The sequence below is a fragment of the Callospermophilus lateralis genome, chromosome 16, assembly GCF_048772815.1.
Source record: "Callospermophilus lateralis isolate mCalLat2 chromosome 16, mCalLat2.hap1, whole genome shotgun sequence".
Classification (NCBI taxonomy): Eukaryota; Metazoa; Chordata; class Mammalia; order Rodentia; family Sciuridae; genus Callospermophilus; species Callospermophilus lateralis.
The window spans coordinates 28,587,052-28,604,485 of NC_135320.1; the positions used below are offsets into that span (position 1 = coordinate 28,587,052).

Sequence of the window (17,434 nt, forward strand, 5' to 3'; positions counted from 1 at the left end):
TTGGCAAAGCACTTCTGCAGCCACTTTAATTTGACACATCCCATTATGTGAAATAAGACATTTCCTTTTTATTTAAAGCAATTCATTTCAGGTTCTCTCTTCTTTGCAAAAATAATAATCATCATATTTATAACTGATACAAAGCTTACTTACTGTTCTCTATTGGACAATTTTAATACATTTGGTTACCTATTCTTCAAGTCTAAAACAGTCAAATAATGAATCATAGAGGAGGAAATGGGATGCTTCACACATTCACCAGCAAGACCAGCAAAAAGACCCACCAATAGCCCAGGAGCAAGGAAATGGAAGAAATAAAAAACAGAAATAAGAGGTTAAACATACAGAACTCCACTTCATTTAATATTGAAGTATAGAATGTCACATACCTCAATAGCCCACTTGGTTGTCTTTGGATTTAAGAGAAGAATGATATTGAAATAACCTATTTAGAGAAATTTCCATCTAAACTAACATTTTTTTTTAATTCTGCTTAAGGGTTGAGCCACAATTATTGAAGAGAGAAAAAAAAGAGCTTATTAAAACCACTCATTTGCTGAGAGTAACAGGGATCTGGGATTTTATTCTACAGGTGTACCAAAAAAGCATAGTTTGAGAGAGCCACTTGGAACTCAGTAGTCATTTGTGATTAGTACCCAAGGACAGTCTACAAAATCCATTGGACTCCAAGTAGATCTTAAGCATGCTGGGAACTATGGCAGAAGTTAGGAGGATACGCAGTCTGTGTTAACTGGAAATCACAGTGCTGTTTCAACATCACCTGGCTCAGAGTAATGAGGCCCTTTCTAATTTGGCCAGGCAGCAGGGAACATCTCACCCCATAAACTACCTGTCTATGCTTGGACACTGCAGACCAAGGCTGCCTGACAGTCTATGCCAAGGCTGCCTGACAGTCGTCTATGCTGGGGAACAGAACAGTCTACCAGGTGGAAAACCAGGAGAAGTTCCCTTAAAGTTTTTCCCTAATTCTCTTTTCAATTTTCCTACATTCCCATGAGTTTCAAGGGCCTCTAAAAGATACTCTGAATCGTGGCTGTTCTCTTCCTCCTTCACTGAGAAGCCTGATGGCAGATGCATGCTAACAGATGAGGAGATTCCTTTTCACTGGTGCCCCTGCCCATCTCCTGTGGCTGCCAGAAATCCCTAGAGGAAGGTTTAAGTTTGCAACACAAAGAGCAACAGGAGTGGACAGGACACCCTTGTAGCATTGGTGGGGGAAAGGAGACGTGTACACAATTGCTAGTTTCTCTAGTTAGGTGGTCTTGGATTTTGAGTCCCGCATGTAAAGGGACGCACTTGTCCTCCAAACCGCAGACCAGCCACAACTTCCTTCATGACAGCTCCCCTGAGAGTCTTCCTGGCTGAAATTAACAATGCTTCCTTGGAACATAGTGGCAGGTTCTCACTTTTCCTCTCTGTTCCTGCTATAGTTATTTGTGGATGTCTTCTCTTCCCTACTAGAATACAAGCTCCTTGTTGCAGTCTGAATATGAAGTATACCCCCCAAACTCCTCTTAATGCAGGAATATTCAGAGGTGAAAATGTTAGATGAGGAGGGCTGTAACCTAATCACTACATCCTAGTCTGAATGGACTGACTCGGTGGTAACTGTAGGCAGGTCTGCTGAGGCTGGAACAGGTGGGTTACTGGGGGCATGCCCTGAAGGCTATATCTTCTCTGCAGCCCCCTCCCCACTTCTATGGCTCTACTTCCTGACCCGGTTATGAACTGAACAGCCTTCCTCCACTGGGCCCTTCCTCCTGAAGTGCAGCCTCACCTTGGGCCAGAGCCATGAAGTTGGCCATGTGGGGACTGAGATCTCTGAAATCAGAAGCCCCAAATAAACTTGCCCTTCTCTAAGTTGCTCTTGTGGGGTATTTTGGTCACAGTGATGCAAAAGCTAGTAGAACACTCCAATAAGCATGATCTACTGGAACTTTGTTAGAGACAAGGGGAACCAGCCCTTTCCCCCTGGATGCAGAACTGAAGCAGATCAGGCACTCCGCCATCACCTAAGAGACCCCCAACCATAAGTGTAATAATTCAACTTCTTCAGGAACCCTCCCGTCCCCCTAATTAGGTTCCTTGTCAGCAGGATTTCTGCAGAGAGCCTTCTGGTTTGAAGCTTTCCCTTTCTTGGAAATGCCAGGTTTGCAGACAAAAGGTGTGACAGAGTCTATCTCAAGCTTGTTGCTGTACAAAAGGTACTATCTCTGTTTTCTTGGTAAAAACTTGTAAAACCTCTTTCTAGCCTAAGAATGTGGGACAAAGAGTAACTGTTAAGTTCCCACCTGCTGGGTATAAAGTTCAAAGCATTTCCAGACTCTAGGTCCAGAGATTTTTTAGGCTTTAGCACTTCTGAAACACAATAGTTTAAATAAACCTGCTTCCTAAAAGTTCCTCCGGTGCCCAGCCTCATCTGTCCTACATGAGAACAACTGGTTGAAGCAATTGGTTGAGTGTACCAAGGATGTGCTTTGGAGGTAATAGCTTTCACTTGTCATTTTCATTCACATATTTAACAAGCATGTACAGGTGTCTGCTCTGTGTATTAGACACAGTGTCTACTGTATATTAGACACTGAGTTCTATTTACTTTACTCCTTTCTTGGGAAGGGGTAAAGTGAATAGAAGTTGGAAAATGCCTTCTCCCTCCATAATTCATGACCTGATAATGAAAGCTGTCACTACCTTTGACCCTCAACATCAAATCAAAGGTAGAATTTGAAGTCAGGACAGGTACGTTCGCTCAAAAAGAAGTAGTGCTGTGACTAGACCCTGTGGAAAGAATGTCAAATTCCTATTGTAGGCCACTTGACTTTGGAAGTTCAAACATACATGGAAATATGATAGTCTTGTGCAAACATCTCTAGAGATATGTGGGGACAGGATCTGTGGGGTGTCACTTTCCCCATAAATAGAGGTTGGGGGAGAAACAATAGAAAGTACATGGAAGACCAGGCAACATGTTTTATCTTAGAGTGGACATGAACCCAGAGTCCAGAGCCAGCCTGCGAAAGTCTAAATCCCAGCTTGGTCATTTACTTGCTGTGTGACCTTGCATAGGTGGGTAACATTTATGAGTCTGTTTTCTTGTGTGTGAAATGGGAATAATAATAGTACCTTGTGGTGAGGATTAAGAGTTATTGAAGGTTAAAGGGCTCAGAACAGTGAGTTGTTTCCATTATTCTGTCATCTGGAATGAGCACAGGTTAGGAGTGGGAATGGACAATGTCACAAGCAAACTCTCAGCCACTGTAACCAACAGTTCACTGAGAATGTTCGTGCATTACTTTGGGACTCAATGAATTTCCAGATCCCTCCCATCCCAACAGAGAGCCTCTCACATACTTGAGTATAATATTTGTGTAATATTCACAGCTAGACAAGACAGAGATCCTCATCCTGGATGTTCTACTTGGGGGCAAGAGATGGATAGACACGGTTATCCTAAGGCTACTTCAAGATGGATACTTGTCCTCTCTCCTGTGCCAACTTCGCTATAATGGGGTGAGTATTCCTCTGCTTGATGTTAGGTCTAGACTTCTAACCATCTGAGCTTCCAAAAGGTTTAGAAGCTTCCAACAACTGTGATAGTTCCTGGTCCACAAAATATCTCCCTGCTAATCTTAGAAAATAATTCTTAGAAAATGCAGACCTAGTTATGTCACGTCTCTGCTTAACTATGTCTGGTGAGGACATACAGATGAAAACAAAAGTGATGTGGCATTTTCCAACCACCAGGATTCTGATTAAAATTGAAATCTGGTGATATCTAGTACTTTGGGAAGGCCTGGGGAAAGGAAGATTCTCACACATTGCGGGTGAGAGGTTGATCAGATGTCTCTGGGTAGTGAGGACTAACAACTCAAAATGCACACAGCGTCTGATCCAGCAAATGCAGGGCTCTGAATCTACCCAGGGGACCTTCCTAGGAAAATGAGGAGAAGTAACAAGGATATTTATTGAGACTTATTTGAAACAGAGAACAAAACTCAAAAGCAACCTAAATTTCCACCAATCAGAAAATGGCTAAACTGGCATATCGATGTTCTAGAATTCTGTGCACTATAGCAGTATGAGCTAAGTCCAGACATACTGACATGCAAAGGTGTTAGATAACAATGCCATGGGCTAAATTATGTTCTTCCTACTCCCTGGCTAGATTCTTATGTTGAAGTCCTAAACCTCAGTCCCCTAGATTTGGAGGTAGCAGCTTTAAAGAAATGATTAAGGTAAAATGAAGTCAGTAGGGTGTGTCCTAATCCAATATGACTGATGTCCTTCTAAGAAGAATAGATGAAGGCACAGATGTGCACAGAAGGAAAACCACATGAAGACACTGAAGAATTACGGCCCTCTGCAAGCCAAGGAGAGAGACCTCAGAGAAATAAACCCTACAGACACCTTCACCTTGCACTTGTAACTTCTAAAATTGTGAGAAAAATTTTGGCTGTTTAAGCCACCCTCTCTGTGGCACTTTATTATGACAGTTCTAGCACACTAATGCTCATTATTAGATAATTTATTTGTAGAGATGTGCACAGATAATGTAATGCATGAAAAACAGAAAGGAAGGACCCACCCCAGCCTGATAATCATCTTAAGGGAAAAATTGGAATTTAGTTTTGGAATTGCATTTTAGTTTTTACAATGAGAGGGTACTCATATTTTTTCATATAAATTTGAAAATCAGTCTTCAGGCTGGGGGTATAGCTCAGGAGCAGAGCACTTACTTAGCATGCATGAGTCCCTGGATTCTATTTTCTGCTATACAAAGGAAAAAAAGAAGAAGCAGCAACCCTCTTCCCTAGCACTGTCCCGAATGGAACACACTTCACCACCTGGAGCCAAATCCCTTTGGACCTCTCCTCCATGTCTCCACCTATCCCCAACTCTCCCACACCTGTTTGCCACACAAGACCATCTGACCTTCCATGCTTCTGTCTGCCCCTCTGCTTGGCTTTCCAGTTCCCTTTATTATACCAGCATTGCCAATCTTCAGAATCCAACTCAACTGCCAAACACTTTATAAATGTGTTCCAAATATTCTTACTTGGAAGATTTTCTAGAGGCACACCTCTCTGTTCTTTGGGAATTTATTCATGTTTATGCCCCTGGTCCCTAATCCGTGCTGAAGCCTCGTAAATGCTTGTTTGGTTCCAACTGAATAAATGATAGGAACATTTACTAGCAGGTTGCTTTGCCATCTCAGAGGCCCACCATTTCACCTGTGCATATTAACAAACTCCCGAGAGAGGCCAGGGCTGTAATCAGGACATGAGCAAGGTCCTAGCCTTGAACTGTTCCTTTAATACAACGGGGACAACTGTATTTCTGGACCAGTCAAGCCCTATTTGCTTTCAATTCCAGTAAAATCAGCCAAGAATGTATTGCAATTTATTTTATTCAATTCCATGCCCATGAAGTCTTCCAATACTCAATCCACAATAGGACTAAATCAAAAACCCCACTGACCTCTGAATGCAAATCTTCGATAACACGGGTCTTACCTTTTCATGGGTTTGGGCGAGCATTCTCTCTCGAGGTTGGAGGACGTGTGTTTGACATGCATGGCATTATAGGAAGTGTGAGTATAGTCATTTTCATCGCTGTAGTCAGGACCGAGTAATGTCCGAGCCCAAGTTCCCATGTCATAGGGAGGCAGGGTTCCTCCAAATTCAGAGGGCAAAAACTCCGGGTGGATTAGCTGGTGAAGGCTATTTAAATTGTTTCCATGCAGGAAAATCTGAAAAGAAAAAAAAAATTGCCAATAAAAAAAAATTTGATATGACCAAGTATTTAATCTAATGCACAATTTAGCAGTGACAAATTGGATGCACTGTTGGCGATGATGGTGTTTAAAGAGGCATGCATTTTGTGCTGTAGCTTAGTCATCGTGAGATGTTAATTTATGGCTCAGAAAAGGGGCTGAATTAATAGTCACAAAAATGAAGTTTATGAACAGATTGGGTATTATTTGGCCATGGCTCATGTTTTCACATACAGGAGACTGATGTAGACCATCCCAAACCCTGTCCATGCCTCATATGCATCCCCAGACTACTCTGATCTCCCAGCTGGGCCCTCTGGCCCTCAGTGTCTCCCCTGGTCCTGCCCATCCTTCTCAGCCTCTTTATAATTCTGCCAATCCTGGTTCTCCTGCCTGTCCTCCAATGAGGTCTTCAATCTCTATTGACTTCTATATATTTTTTTGCCAATGTGTTCGTCTAAATCTTGCTTCCCCTTGGGGAGAGAATACCTGGGTAAAAAGAAATGTTATTTTACTCCTTTACCATGCTCTTAGCTCCTAGGGTATTGGTTAGAAGAACAGAAGGTAGAAGCTCAATCCATATTTAGTCAATGGAATTAAAAACTGTGGCCTGAGAAAATATTGTTTTTTTTTTTTTTTTTGTAGACATTTTCTGTTTGGTTTACATTGGGGCCTCATACAATTCTGCATCATCTGAACAAACAATGTTAGAAAATCATCAAACGGGAAAAAATAAAATGGCCCCAAATCATAAGTTTTTTCAGACAAATCCATAAAATGCATGATCCACAAGCACATAATTAACATTGACAACAATTTAGAAATTGATTCTAAAAGGTTATTTAAAGTGCATCTGTGATGGCATTGGCAGGCATGAAATAATTATGTGCAACATGTTGAGCTACAAATAATTAATTATATGTAATAAATAAGTCACATATAAATATAAAGCCACCAACGATATACACATACATGCACACAAATGAACACACATACCACGATTAGCTATGATAAAATTTAAATGTGATTTTAAAACTACTTAAATTCAGGACCTTGGTAATAAGTATTTGCTACTGTATTCATTTTAATTTATTATATAATGGCATCATTTAAAGATAAGGGAGAGAGAAAAGAAGCCAAGTGCTAAATTCTTTAAAATACTGTAGTACTTCAAAAAATAATGTACATATTCTGACCCTGCAGTTGGGGATTAATGAATTTTAAGATTTATTTCTTTGATGTAATTTAATTATTCTGGTTTTTAAAAAGCTCCTTAGATAGTGCCGTAGTATTTGAAGGATACTAAACTTAAATACTGTCCCTGGCACTTAAAGTCAACATTTGTACACACACACACTCAATACATCCAGTTTTTTTAAAGAACGAGAAGTGCTGTTGTACATGGCTCTCCCGTCTGAGAGTCCTGTGGGATAGAGAAACACACAGGCATAGGCTGGGCCCTGACCTAACACACTATGTCTTGTGCCCAAAGCTCCAGAAAGTTCCTTCACTGGCAGAGCAGCAAGTGTCTATCATGGGAGGAGAAATTCCCACTGGCCTCATCCAGGGTTGAAGAGGAAGACACCAGGGAGCCTGAAACCATACTGGAAACAGCACAGGACTCTTGCTTTCTTAGCCCTCTCCAGAACCCCAGACAGACTGCAAACTATCTCAGAATGTCGCCTCCTGATTTTGGTGAGTTCTGGTTCCCAGTGCCGTATTTGTCTGAAGACAGGGAAATTATCCTTCCTGTATTCTACTGCCATGTTCCCCAAGGACTTAGGAGTATCCACAGTCTGGGGGAATTAGGAGCCCCGTGGTGTGTGAGAGAGGAACCTCACATCAGTCCTTCCTGAAGCTCTCCCCAGTGCTGTGTCTCCTGGGCATAGGGGTATAGAGAAGTGTTGTAAGAATGACCCTGGCCAAACTCCCTTGGGGAGTGGAGCTCCTGACCAGGAGGCAGCTGAAGTCAGAAAGCCTAAAAGGAAACACTGCATCCTTATTCACAATAGCCAAGATATGGAAACCTCAAGTGTCTGTAAACAAATGAGTAAAGAAAATATGGTATATACTTTCACACATTCTCTCTCTGTGTCCCTGTCTCTGCTTCTCCCTCTCTCTCTCCCCCTCCCCTCCCACAGAGAGAGAGAGAGAGAGAGAGAGAGAGAGAGAGAGAATGGAATATATTATTTGGCCTTTAAAAAGATGTTCCTGCCATTTTTGATAACAGATGAACCTCGAGTATGTTATGTTGAGTGAATTAAGCCTGGCACTGAAAGATAAATATTGCATGATCTCACTTATTCGTAAAATCTGAAAACAAATGAGCTCACAGAAGCAGAGAGTGGAAAAGTGGTTGCCAGGGTCTGGGGGTAGAGGAGGAAAGATGATGGTGAACGGCTACAGAGGTTCAATTAAACAGATGGATAAATTGTGAGGATCTAATATACAATGCAGTGGCAACAGTTAATAACACTGCACTGTGTACTTGAAATTGGCTAATGGAGTTCCCCACACCAAAAAGGAAAATAAAATAAAAACATGATTGTGTGGCCGTGCATGTGTTAATGAGTTCGATTGTGGTGGTCATTTTACGATGTGTATGTATGTTAATCTTTACACCACACACCTTCAATATATACAATTTTACTTTTAAAGTATCCCTCAGCAAAACTGGGGAGGGAGTAGAAAAGACGAGCTAAATGGTAAAACGTCACTCAGTGTCTGCTACAGGAATGCATTATGACACAAGGTCTTAGCCACTGGCTCATTAAGTGACTCCCAACAACGCTGATGTAGGTGTTAGTTTCCTCTCTTCATGAAAAAGGAAACTGAGATTCAGAATATTAAAAAAAAAAAAATTCTCACTCAGCTAATCCAAGTGCCACAAAAGCCCAGCTCTAATGAGAGAGACCAACTCCCCAAATGTCAACTGATAAGATTTTAAAAGCCTTCTTTCTAAAAGCATTCTTATTTCCTATGAAGAATGCTTTTCCAACCCTATAGATGATGCACAGGACAGTCACCTACCCATCCAAGAGCCACAAGACAAAAACAGATTACAAATATTCTTCATAGTGATAATACATTTACAGGTTAAAAGGCTAACTATTAAAATATTCCTTAAACAGGAAGCTGCTGGACCCAGTATCTCTCATCTACATTTATTGTTAAATGGGCATCTGGCATTTGCATGCCTTCAAAGTTTCCTTTGGTTTGTCACTGGAACTCCGAAAATAGCCCACTTCTACTGAATTATTGATTGTATCTAGGCCATTTGCAAACTCCAGCTGAGGCTCAAATGCTCAGGGGTTGCAGAAAAACCCTAGGTGGAAGATAAGCCCAGGGGAACACAATGGGGGAGGGGAGCACCGTAATTATCCTTGGTATTCCCAGGGAATTTGGAATTTCTGTGACACAGTTCGTTCTTATTACCCGTTTCCTGGTCTTGTCTTTAAGGAATGGCTTGATGAGCGTGTACAGGGCGTGAATGTACCAGGGCTGGTTGACAAAATGGACTCCTCCGAAGCGGGCAGGAAAGCTGTCCTGGGAAGGAAAGAGAAATGCAGGTCCATTAATAAACACTCCAGGTTGGAAGGAATCAGTGGCCCTGCAACCCTGAAGACTATCGGGTTGAAACTCTAGCTTCCTGGTGGAGAAAGGATGAGAACCCACCAAGCCTCCCAGCTGTTTCAGTTTCCTCTATTTTTCTGGCCTTCCTCCTCCCATTTTGATGCCTCGACTCGAAAATGGGGTACAGATGCCAGCTCATCTTTTCCACATTGCAATTATATGAACCCCTGCCTGGCACTGAGTGTGTGTGTCCGGGGTGCTGAGGGGAGTTGATTCTGCATTAGGCGATCAAGTCTTAGCTCCAGGGGTCTTTCCTCTTTGCTCTCTTCCTCCCACTCTCTCCATAGATATCATCATAATAGCTGAATGTCCTGGTGATGGAGTGCCTGGTGTGTGAAAAGGGGCTGAAAAAGGATTCTAAGGATCTGGGGAGATGAGGCTGTTTGAATTGACCAAAGTCTAACAAAACTCACTGTCGAAGTCTGCATGGGTGACAGTGCTATCTCCTTCCTCCATCCTAGGATCATGGCAGGTCCCAAGGGAGAAGATACTTATTGATTGAGGGGCTAGCTGATCCCCCTAACTGAGCCACAGGCACATTCTTTTCTGTAGAACAGCATATTTTATAAATATCAGATTAAAATAAGAGCAAAGTGGTTCCAAATTTGGAGTACAGAGCAGGGCATGAGTTTATGATTTAAAAGCTGGGAAACTGCTCTGGGGGCTAATTAGATCCACAGGACAAAGGACCTTGACCATGGAGTCTGTATTAGTCCTGGGTGATCAGGTCCTCATGAAAGGTCTCTGCAGATTTGGTTTATCTTGGCTAATTGAATTTAAAAAGTAGGAACTCTAACTGTTATTTGAGTTGCGGAGTTTGCTGTCAATCAATTTCAGTACAACAAATATCTCTGTAAAGTGTTACAAGGTAAGATGAAAGCAGAGGGAAATAGCAGTTCAGGCAGGGAGCTGCTCCCTGTGGGTGTATGAAATGCCTTGCCTGGGTCTTTTTTAGTAACAAGGAAAGAGGGTCATTAACTTTTTTTTCAGAACTCTTTGAGTTCTACAGGATCCCTAGGCATCTTCCACACCAAGACCTAGTTTTTAACATGAGTACATGGAACTGTGCTTAAGGGTTGACGTTTGAAAAATTTAAAAATAATTTTTGCCTCTATCTAGACATTTTACAGTGTGGAAAAGAAATATTTCAAAGGCTAAATGGGACAATTTCAGTAAAAGGTCCTTGTTTTTCATGGTAATTTTGTTTTTTGTTTCATCTATCATACTTTTAAAAACTTAATGAAACCATGAAATTACTGTTAGAGCGATCATTTACACTAATGTGTGCATTTGTCATAATCTCTTACTAATCCAAATCAAATTTAAGAAGTATAAAAATTCTTAGTAATGTTGTCTTCATTTATTTTAATTTACAATTCAGGATGTAAAAAAAATGTTTGATTCCTTAAAGAGAGAGGCCATTCCCAAAAGGTTGTTCTTTGCAATAAGTGCTATATTCGAGTCTCTCTCTTTCTGGCTTCTTTCAAGGTCTTGAAATATAATGTTCAGAAATATAATGCATTATTTCACAAAATAAATGTGAGTTCTGAGGGCCTATAGAAGAATAAGAATAAAGCATTTATTTATAAAGCCAAGGATTTACTATCTTTTAAAATAATACCAATAAGCAGTTTTTTATTTCTACTGATAGGCTATTGTACTCTACATTTCTAGGTTATTAAAGTCGAAGAAAAGTCTAAATAATACTCAAGAGACAGTAAGCAAAATCACTAAGAAACTATTAGCCTTTAAAAAAATACCAAGAGACACTTAGTTTTAGTTTTTGAAACCTCAAAGATATCAAAAACCGTCTTCTATTTGTGTCAGGGAAGACTGAAAAAAATTTATAGCTCAGCGTCTATGTAAGTTCTGGCTAGGTTGACCCTGGCCAAAAAAAAAAGAAGTTTTGGGCTCTTACTGCCCTCATTCAAGTCAGTTGGTAAATATGTGCTGACAGACATGTGTAAACCTGTGCCTTTAGCTCTGGGCTTGGGCAAGAGTAAAAAATACAGTTATTTTTCTTCAGGATCCTTCTATAAAAATTAAATAAAAGATTCTCCTGTCTAATAGGGCAATATACAAATGTTCTGGGTATTCCTTAATGGGCCTGGAAATGTTATTAATAATAATGATGTATGTGTTGTAGGGAAGAGAAGGGAAAGTTAGCAAGCACAACCCTTTTATGGTCAATGCCCACAATTGCTGGTTGTCTTTACCTGGTCACATTATCAAACTGCAGATAAAGCGGAAGTTATCAGTCACACAAGTTATCCAAGGACCATCAAACCCAAGCTCACCACCTTCATGGAGGAGTATTTGTTAGTGAGGAGCAGACTCTGACAAGATAGGCTTTGATTCAATGACGGGACAGCACTGTTTTTTAGAGTTCTTGGAGACTAAAAATATGCACCTAACCATACCCTAAGTTTAAGAAAATTATAAAAATTCTGTACTTTTTATACATTTAGCAATAATAATATGACATTGTTCCAAATTATAAACATGTTCAATTCATAAAATGTATCTACATCTCCAGTTTATTTTAAATTAATTTTGCTTCCTTACTATGAAAGTGATACACATTCTAGAAAAGTCAAAAACAGATAAAAATTATTACTAAAGAAATTAGAAAGTAAAGACATCAGGAAGAAAAAAATCACTATAATCTCACTGTTGAAGACACACTCTTTTGTGGGTGTGGTACTGACAATAGAACCCAGGGGTGCTTTATCATGGAACTAAATGCCCAGCCTTTTTAAATTATTTTTTATTTTGAGGCAGGATCCCATTAAGATGCTGAGACAGGCCTCGAACTTGTGATTCTCCTGCCTCAGCCTCCCAAATCAATGGGATGATAAGCACACTCACTATTTTCTATCATTCAGAATAGGCTATATAATGCTTTCTTAATAAACAACCCCTGCTTTACTGTTGTTTAAAACTATGAAGATTGATTTCGGTCTCACATTAAATGTTCTGTCCTACTTGAGTTGCCCTCAGCCAGGGATGCAGCCTCCCCCAGCCAGAGCAGTGCTTCTAGACACCGCTCAAGGAAACTTCATAGAAAGGTCAGACTTTAGCTCTTAAAGTAGAACCTCAGAATGATATTCTTCCCAGTGACATGTCACATTTCATAGGCCAAACGCATGCCTGACTTTCAGGGAGTCAGGAAGTGGAAATATCATGTGCCCAGTAAAAGGAGATCCAAAAATTTGGATGAATCACACTAAAAAATAACTCAGACTCTTCTAAAACTTCCTTTTAAACCTTTTCTAAATGGAGCCATATTTTTTTAGCACTTGGAATTAATAACTAATTGATTGACAGCCTAAATTATGTCTGATTTGATGCTATTGATAGAGTACCATTATTTTTTGAATATGGTGTATCCCCTCCAAAACTCATGTTGAAACTTAATCCCCATTGTGAGGTATCAAGAGGGTGGAAGCTTAATCCAACTCTGGTGTTTAGAGATGGGACCCTAGGGCAATAAGTAGGATTAGATAAATTTTGGGTGGCGTACCCCTGATTGGATACTGGTTCTTTTATAATAATAGAGAGACCTAGAGGATATACACATATACTTGCCCCGTCTGTTGGCTTGTACAACTTTGTGTCTCTACCAGCAAGAAAGGCCATCATCAGATGTGACCCCTCAACCTTGGACCAAAACCATGAGCAAAATAAACTTCATTTTTTGACAGCTACCCAGTCTGTGGTATTGTGTCATAGCAACAGAAGACTGACTATGAGAACTGGAATAACACAAGTATTGATTTGACGGAGTACTGGGTAAAATAGAACTTTATGATTTTATAATGCTTTATTTAAGGTCTTTAATTCTACCCTAGAGAATTAGTTCACACTTAGCACTTCTTCAATTCAACACATTTTTATGAGTGTCTGTTACATGTTGTTTAAGTAGCTTTTTTGCTGCTATGACTAAAGGATCTGACCAGAACAACTGTAAGGAGGAAAAGTTTATTTGAAGGCTCACAGTTCAGAGGTCTTAGTTCATAGAAGGCCGGCTCCATTCCTAGGGTCTTGAGGTGAGGCTGAACATCACAGCGGGAGAGTGTGGCAGAGGGAAACAACTCACATCAGGAAGCAAAGAGAGAGAGAAACTCCACTCTCCAGATACAAATGTATACCCAAAGCCACGCCCCAATTCCCACCTTCTCCAGCCACACCCTTTCACTTCAGTTACTATACAGTTAATCCTATCAGGGGATTAAATCATTGATTGGGGTAAGACATTTACAACCCAATTATTTCTCCTCTGAACCTTCTTGCATTGTCTCACACTTGAGCCTTTGGGGAACACCTCACATCCAAACCATAACACATGTCAAACACTGGGTTATATTGTCTAAACTATACTTGCCAGAAACTGCCATTCACCAGGACCCTCTGTGATTTTAATCCCCTTTTTTGTTTTCTCTAACTTGTTACCCATGCCCTACACTGCTGAGGCCAGTAGATTTTCCTTTTATGGTGATATCAAGGTAAAGTTGATTGGTGATATCAAGGTAAAATATTTTGAGGAACCCATTAAGTATTAGATAAGGAAGAGCTCTTAGATGCTTAATACCTTATTCTGATTCATAGTTCTGTGCAATTCAGTCTCAAACTCCACATTACAAGAAGGGTTGTGAGATACTTACTCCCCAGTGGTGTAGACCAACTTCACCCAATTTACAGACTCCTCTTTTAAGACTACATTATTTTCTTCTCCTGATGTATTTTTTTAAACTTAAAACATATGACTGTTTCATATAAGCCTATGGAATAAAAACAGGAAGTCACACTTAGCAAAAACATGTCCCCTGAAAGGACCATCTCAGAATTCTTCTACTCTAATGAAGGACTTCCACACATAACAATAATAGCTGAAGATCCCTGGATTATATTTCAATACCTTATTATGCAATATGTCATCAAATTTCTGCTTCTGCAAAGATGGAGTGGACTTACTTCTCCCCACTTCTCTAGATAAGCCTCAAGACTAAGCACTAGACATTATACCTAAAATTAACATCAGAGAACTCTGAAGAGGGAGATTAGAAGGCAGAACAGCTAGGGACCTCAGGACCCCATGAAGGACAGGGTGGCAAACACCTGGATATCCTTTTCTTTGTTCCACATATACCACATGTGGTACAGAATTGGTAGCAATGGGGAAAACAAAGCAAAAACAAACCAGCCAAAAAGGCTACTCTATAATAAAAAGGACTGGTAAGAAGAAACTTAGCCTAGCAAGATAGACAAATTTTAGAAAATAGTTGCTCTATTATATTCAAACACTGCAGAAAACAATGTTTCCTTCATCACCTCACTACCAAAGCCTGAATGGCAGCCTGGACTCTCATGCTTGTCAGGTTATAACTAGGTGAGCAATATCCTTGCTAGGACAATACTATAAAAGTTCCAATAGAGATCCAGAACTTCATCCTCAATGGCCAATAATGACCCTTTCCTCCACTCTTACAGTGTCAATGGAGACCATGCAGGAAGCTAGGATCCCTCCTTATTTCCATGTCAATAGAGTACCTCTTTACATTCCCCACTGGGATGGTGTCAGAGAGTGGAGGGTCAAAACTTTGACCATTTTCCACTGATTATGGGGCCACCACCACTACAGTGACAATGGAAACCATGTGGGGAAAGAGAGTTGCCACCTTAGTCCAGCTTCTCCTTGGGTATCAAAAGAGCCTGAGTCAGAAACATGGACTCTATTGTCACTTGGCAATAATGAGGCAGCACAACCTGCTTCTTCTCCAGAATGGTGTCAAGAAAGGCCAGCTAGAACAAAAATTTTACATAAATCCAGAATTTCAGAACACCACACATAAATATCTAGACTAAAATTAAAAATCACATTTCATATAAAGAACCAGAAAGATCTCAAACTGAACAACAAAATGACGATCATAGAAGCCAACACCAAGTGATAGATATGTGAGAACTACATGATAAAGATCTTGAAATTACTTATAAGAATGCCTCAGCAGAAACTATAAACACACTTGACAGTGAAAAAAGTAGAAAGTTTCAGCAAAGAAATAGAAAGTTTAGTAACGATATCAAAGAGAAAGAAGAATCACATGGAAATTTTGAATTAAAAAATGCAATGATCAAATAACTAAAAGAAGCTCACAGGAAGGGCTAAAAAGCATAATGGAAAGGACAGAAGAAATAATGAATGAACTAGAAATTAGATACATGGAAATACCTAACGTGAACAACAGAGAGAAGGTAGACTTTTAAAAAAATGAACACAGTATCAAGAGACTTGTGGGCCTATAACAAAAAATTTTACATTTACATCATCAGAGTCATGAAATGAGAGAATAAAGAGGGCAGGGCTTGAAAAACAATGAAAAGAAATAATGGTTGAAAATTTCCAAGTTTAACAAGAAACAGATTTTTTGATGCAAAGACACATCATAATTATATTTCTTAAAACTGTAGGCAAAATATTAAAGCTAGCTAATACTATATTTGCCCAGAGGGGAAAAACAAAAGGAATAGTAACTGATTTATCATTAGAAACCATGGAAGCCAGAATGATGTAGCACATTATTTTTCATGGGCTAAAAGAAAAGAACCACCAACCCCCAATTTTATACCCAGTAAAAATATCTCTCAGAGATGAAGGGGAAACCAAGAAATTCTCACATGGAGGAAAACTAAATCAATTTGTTTCCAGAATACCTACCTTAAAAGTATAGTTTAGCTTAAGGGAATTCTCTTAAATATAAAGGAAATGGCTAAAGGAATCTTAGGTCACAGGGAAGAAAAAGTACACAGTAAGCAAAAATATAGACTAGGTACTATATTTTTTTTCTCTTGAGTTTTCCAAATTATCTTTGAAATTCTAAATTTTTTGAAGCAAAAATTAAGACACTCTAATGTGGTTCAAAACATATTTGGAAGAAATGTTTAAGACAATTATATTATAAATTGAGGAGAGAAAATGGAGGCAAAGTGAGGTATGCTTCCTATACTTCACTTGGTCTGATAAAAGGCTGATGTAAAAGACTGTAAAAAAAAACTGTGCATGTGTAATGTAAGACATAACGAAAGCACTAAAAATCTAACAAAGAGATATAGTCAATAACACTACAAATAAAATGGTATACTAAGAAGAATTGCAAGTCACACAGGGGAAGGCAGGAAAGAGAAAGTGGAGAAATGCAAAACACAGAATAAATAGGAAAATAATATAAAATAAAATGACATGCTTAAGTTGTCACATGACGAGTAAGTATAATAATCTAAAAATACAAATTATATACAGAGATTAGCAGAGTGGATTAGAAAACATGACCCACTATGTATGCTGTTTTAAAGGAATTCATTTTAAATATAACTACATAGGCTTAAAATATAGTTAAAGCAAAAACAGAGAGACCTGCAAAGAGAATAGACAAATCCATAATTATTGTTGGAGACTTCAATATCCCTCCCTTAACAACTGAAAGAGATTTTTAGGTAGAAAATAAACAAAGAAATAATAGAACTGAACAGCACTGTTAATCAACAGTTTCTAATTGATGTTTATAAAATATTCCATGCAACAACTACAGAACACATTTTTTATTTCAATGCCCGTAGAACATACATCAATCTGGGCCATAAAAATCTGAACAAAAATATAATCACACAAAGTGCATTCTCAGTCCATAATGGAATCAATCTAGAAATAAACAGAAAGGTAATCAAGAAACCTTAACTAAACAGCACAATTCTAAATAATTGAAGGATGGGTCAAAGAAGAAATCTCAAGGTAAATTTAAACATACATGGAAATGATTATAAAACAAACACTTCAGAATCCATGGGATACAGTTAAATCAGGACTGACAGAAATATGTAACAGTAAATAAATGTTTAAGGAGAAAGATCTTGAATCAATCATCTAAGCTCCCACTCCAATATTCAAAATTTAGAGAACAAAATAAAACCTAAGTGAGCAGAAGAAAGGAAATAATAAACAGAAATCAG

General features: G+C 39.2%; 1 protein-coding gene across 1 annotated transcript in view; it reads right to left on the reverse strand.

Annotated features, from left to right (window-relative positions):
- Clvs1 (clavesin 1) overlaps positions 1 to 17,434 on the reverse strand; it is a 185,480-nt gene that overhangs the window by 26,431 nt on the left and 141,615 nt on the right. The window contains exons 3-4 of the mRNA XM_076836305.1: positions 9,230 to 9,340; positions 5,535 to 5,770 (exon numbers count right to left, since the gene is read on the reverse strand). Of these exons, the coding sequence (XP_076692420.1) occupies positions 5,535 to 5,770; positions 9,230 to 9,340 (347 nt within the window). The remainder of the gene's footprint in view (positions 1 to 5,534; positions 5,771 to 9,229; positions 9,341 to 17,434) is intronic.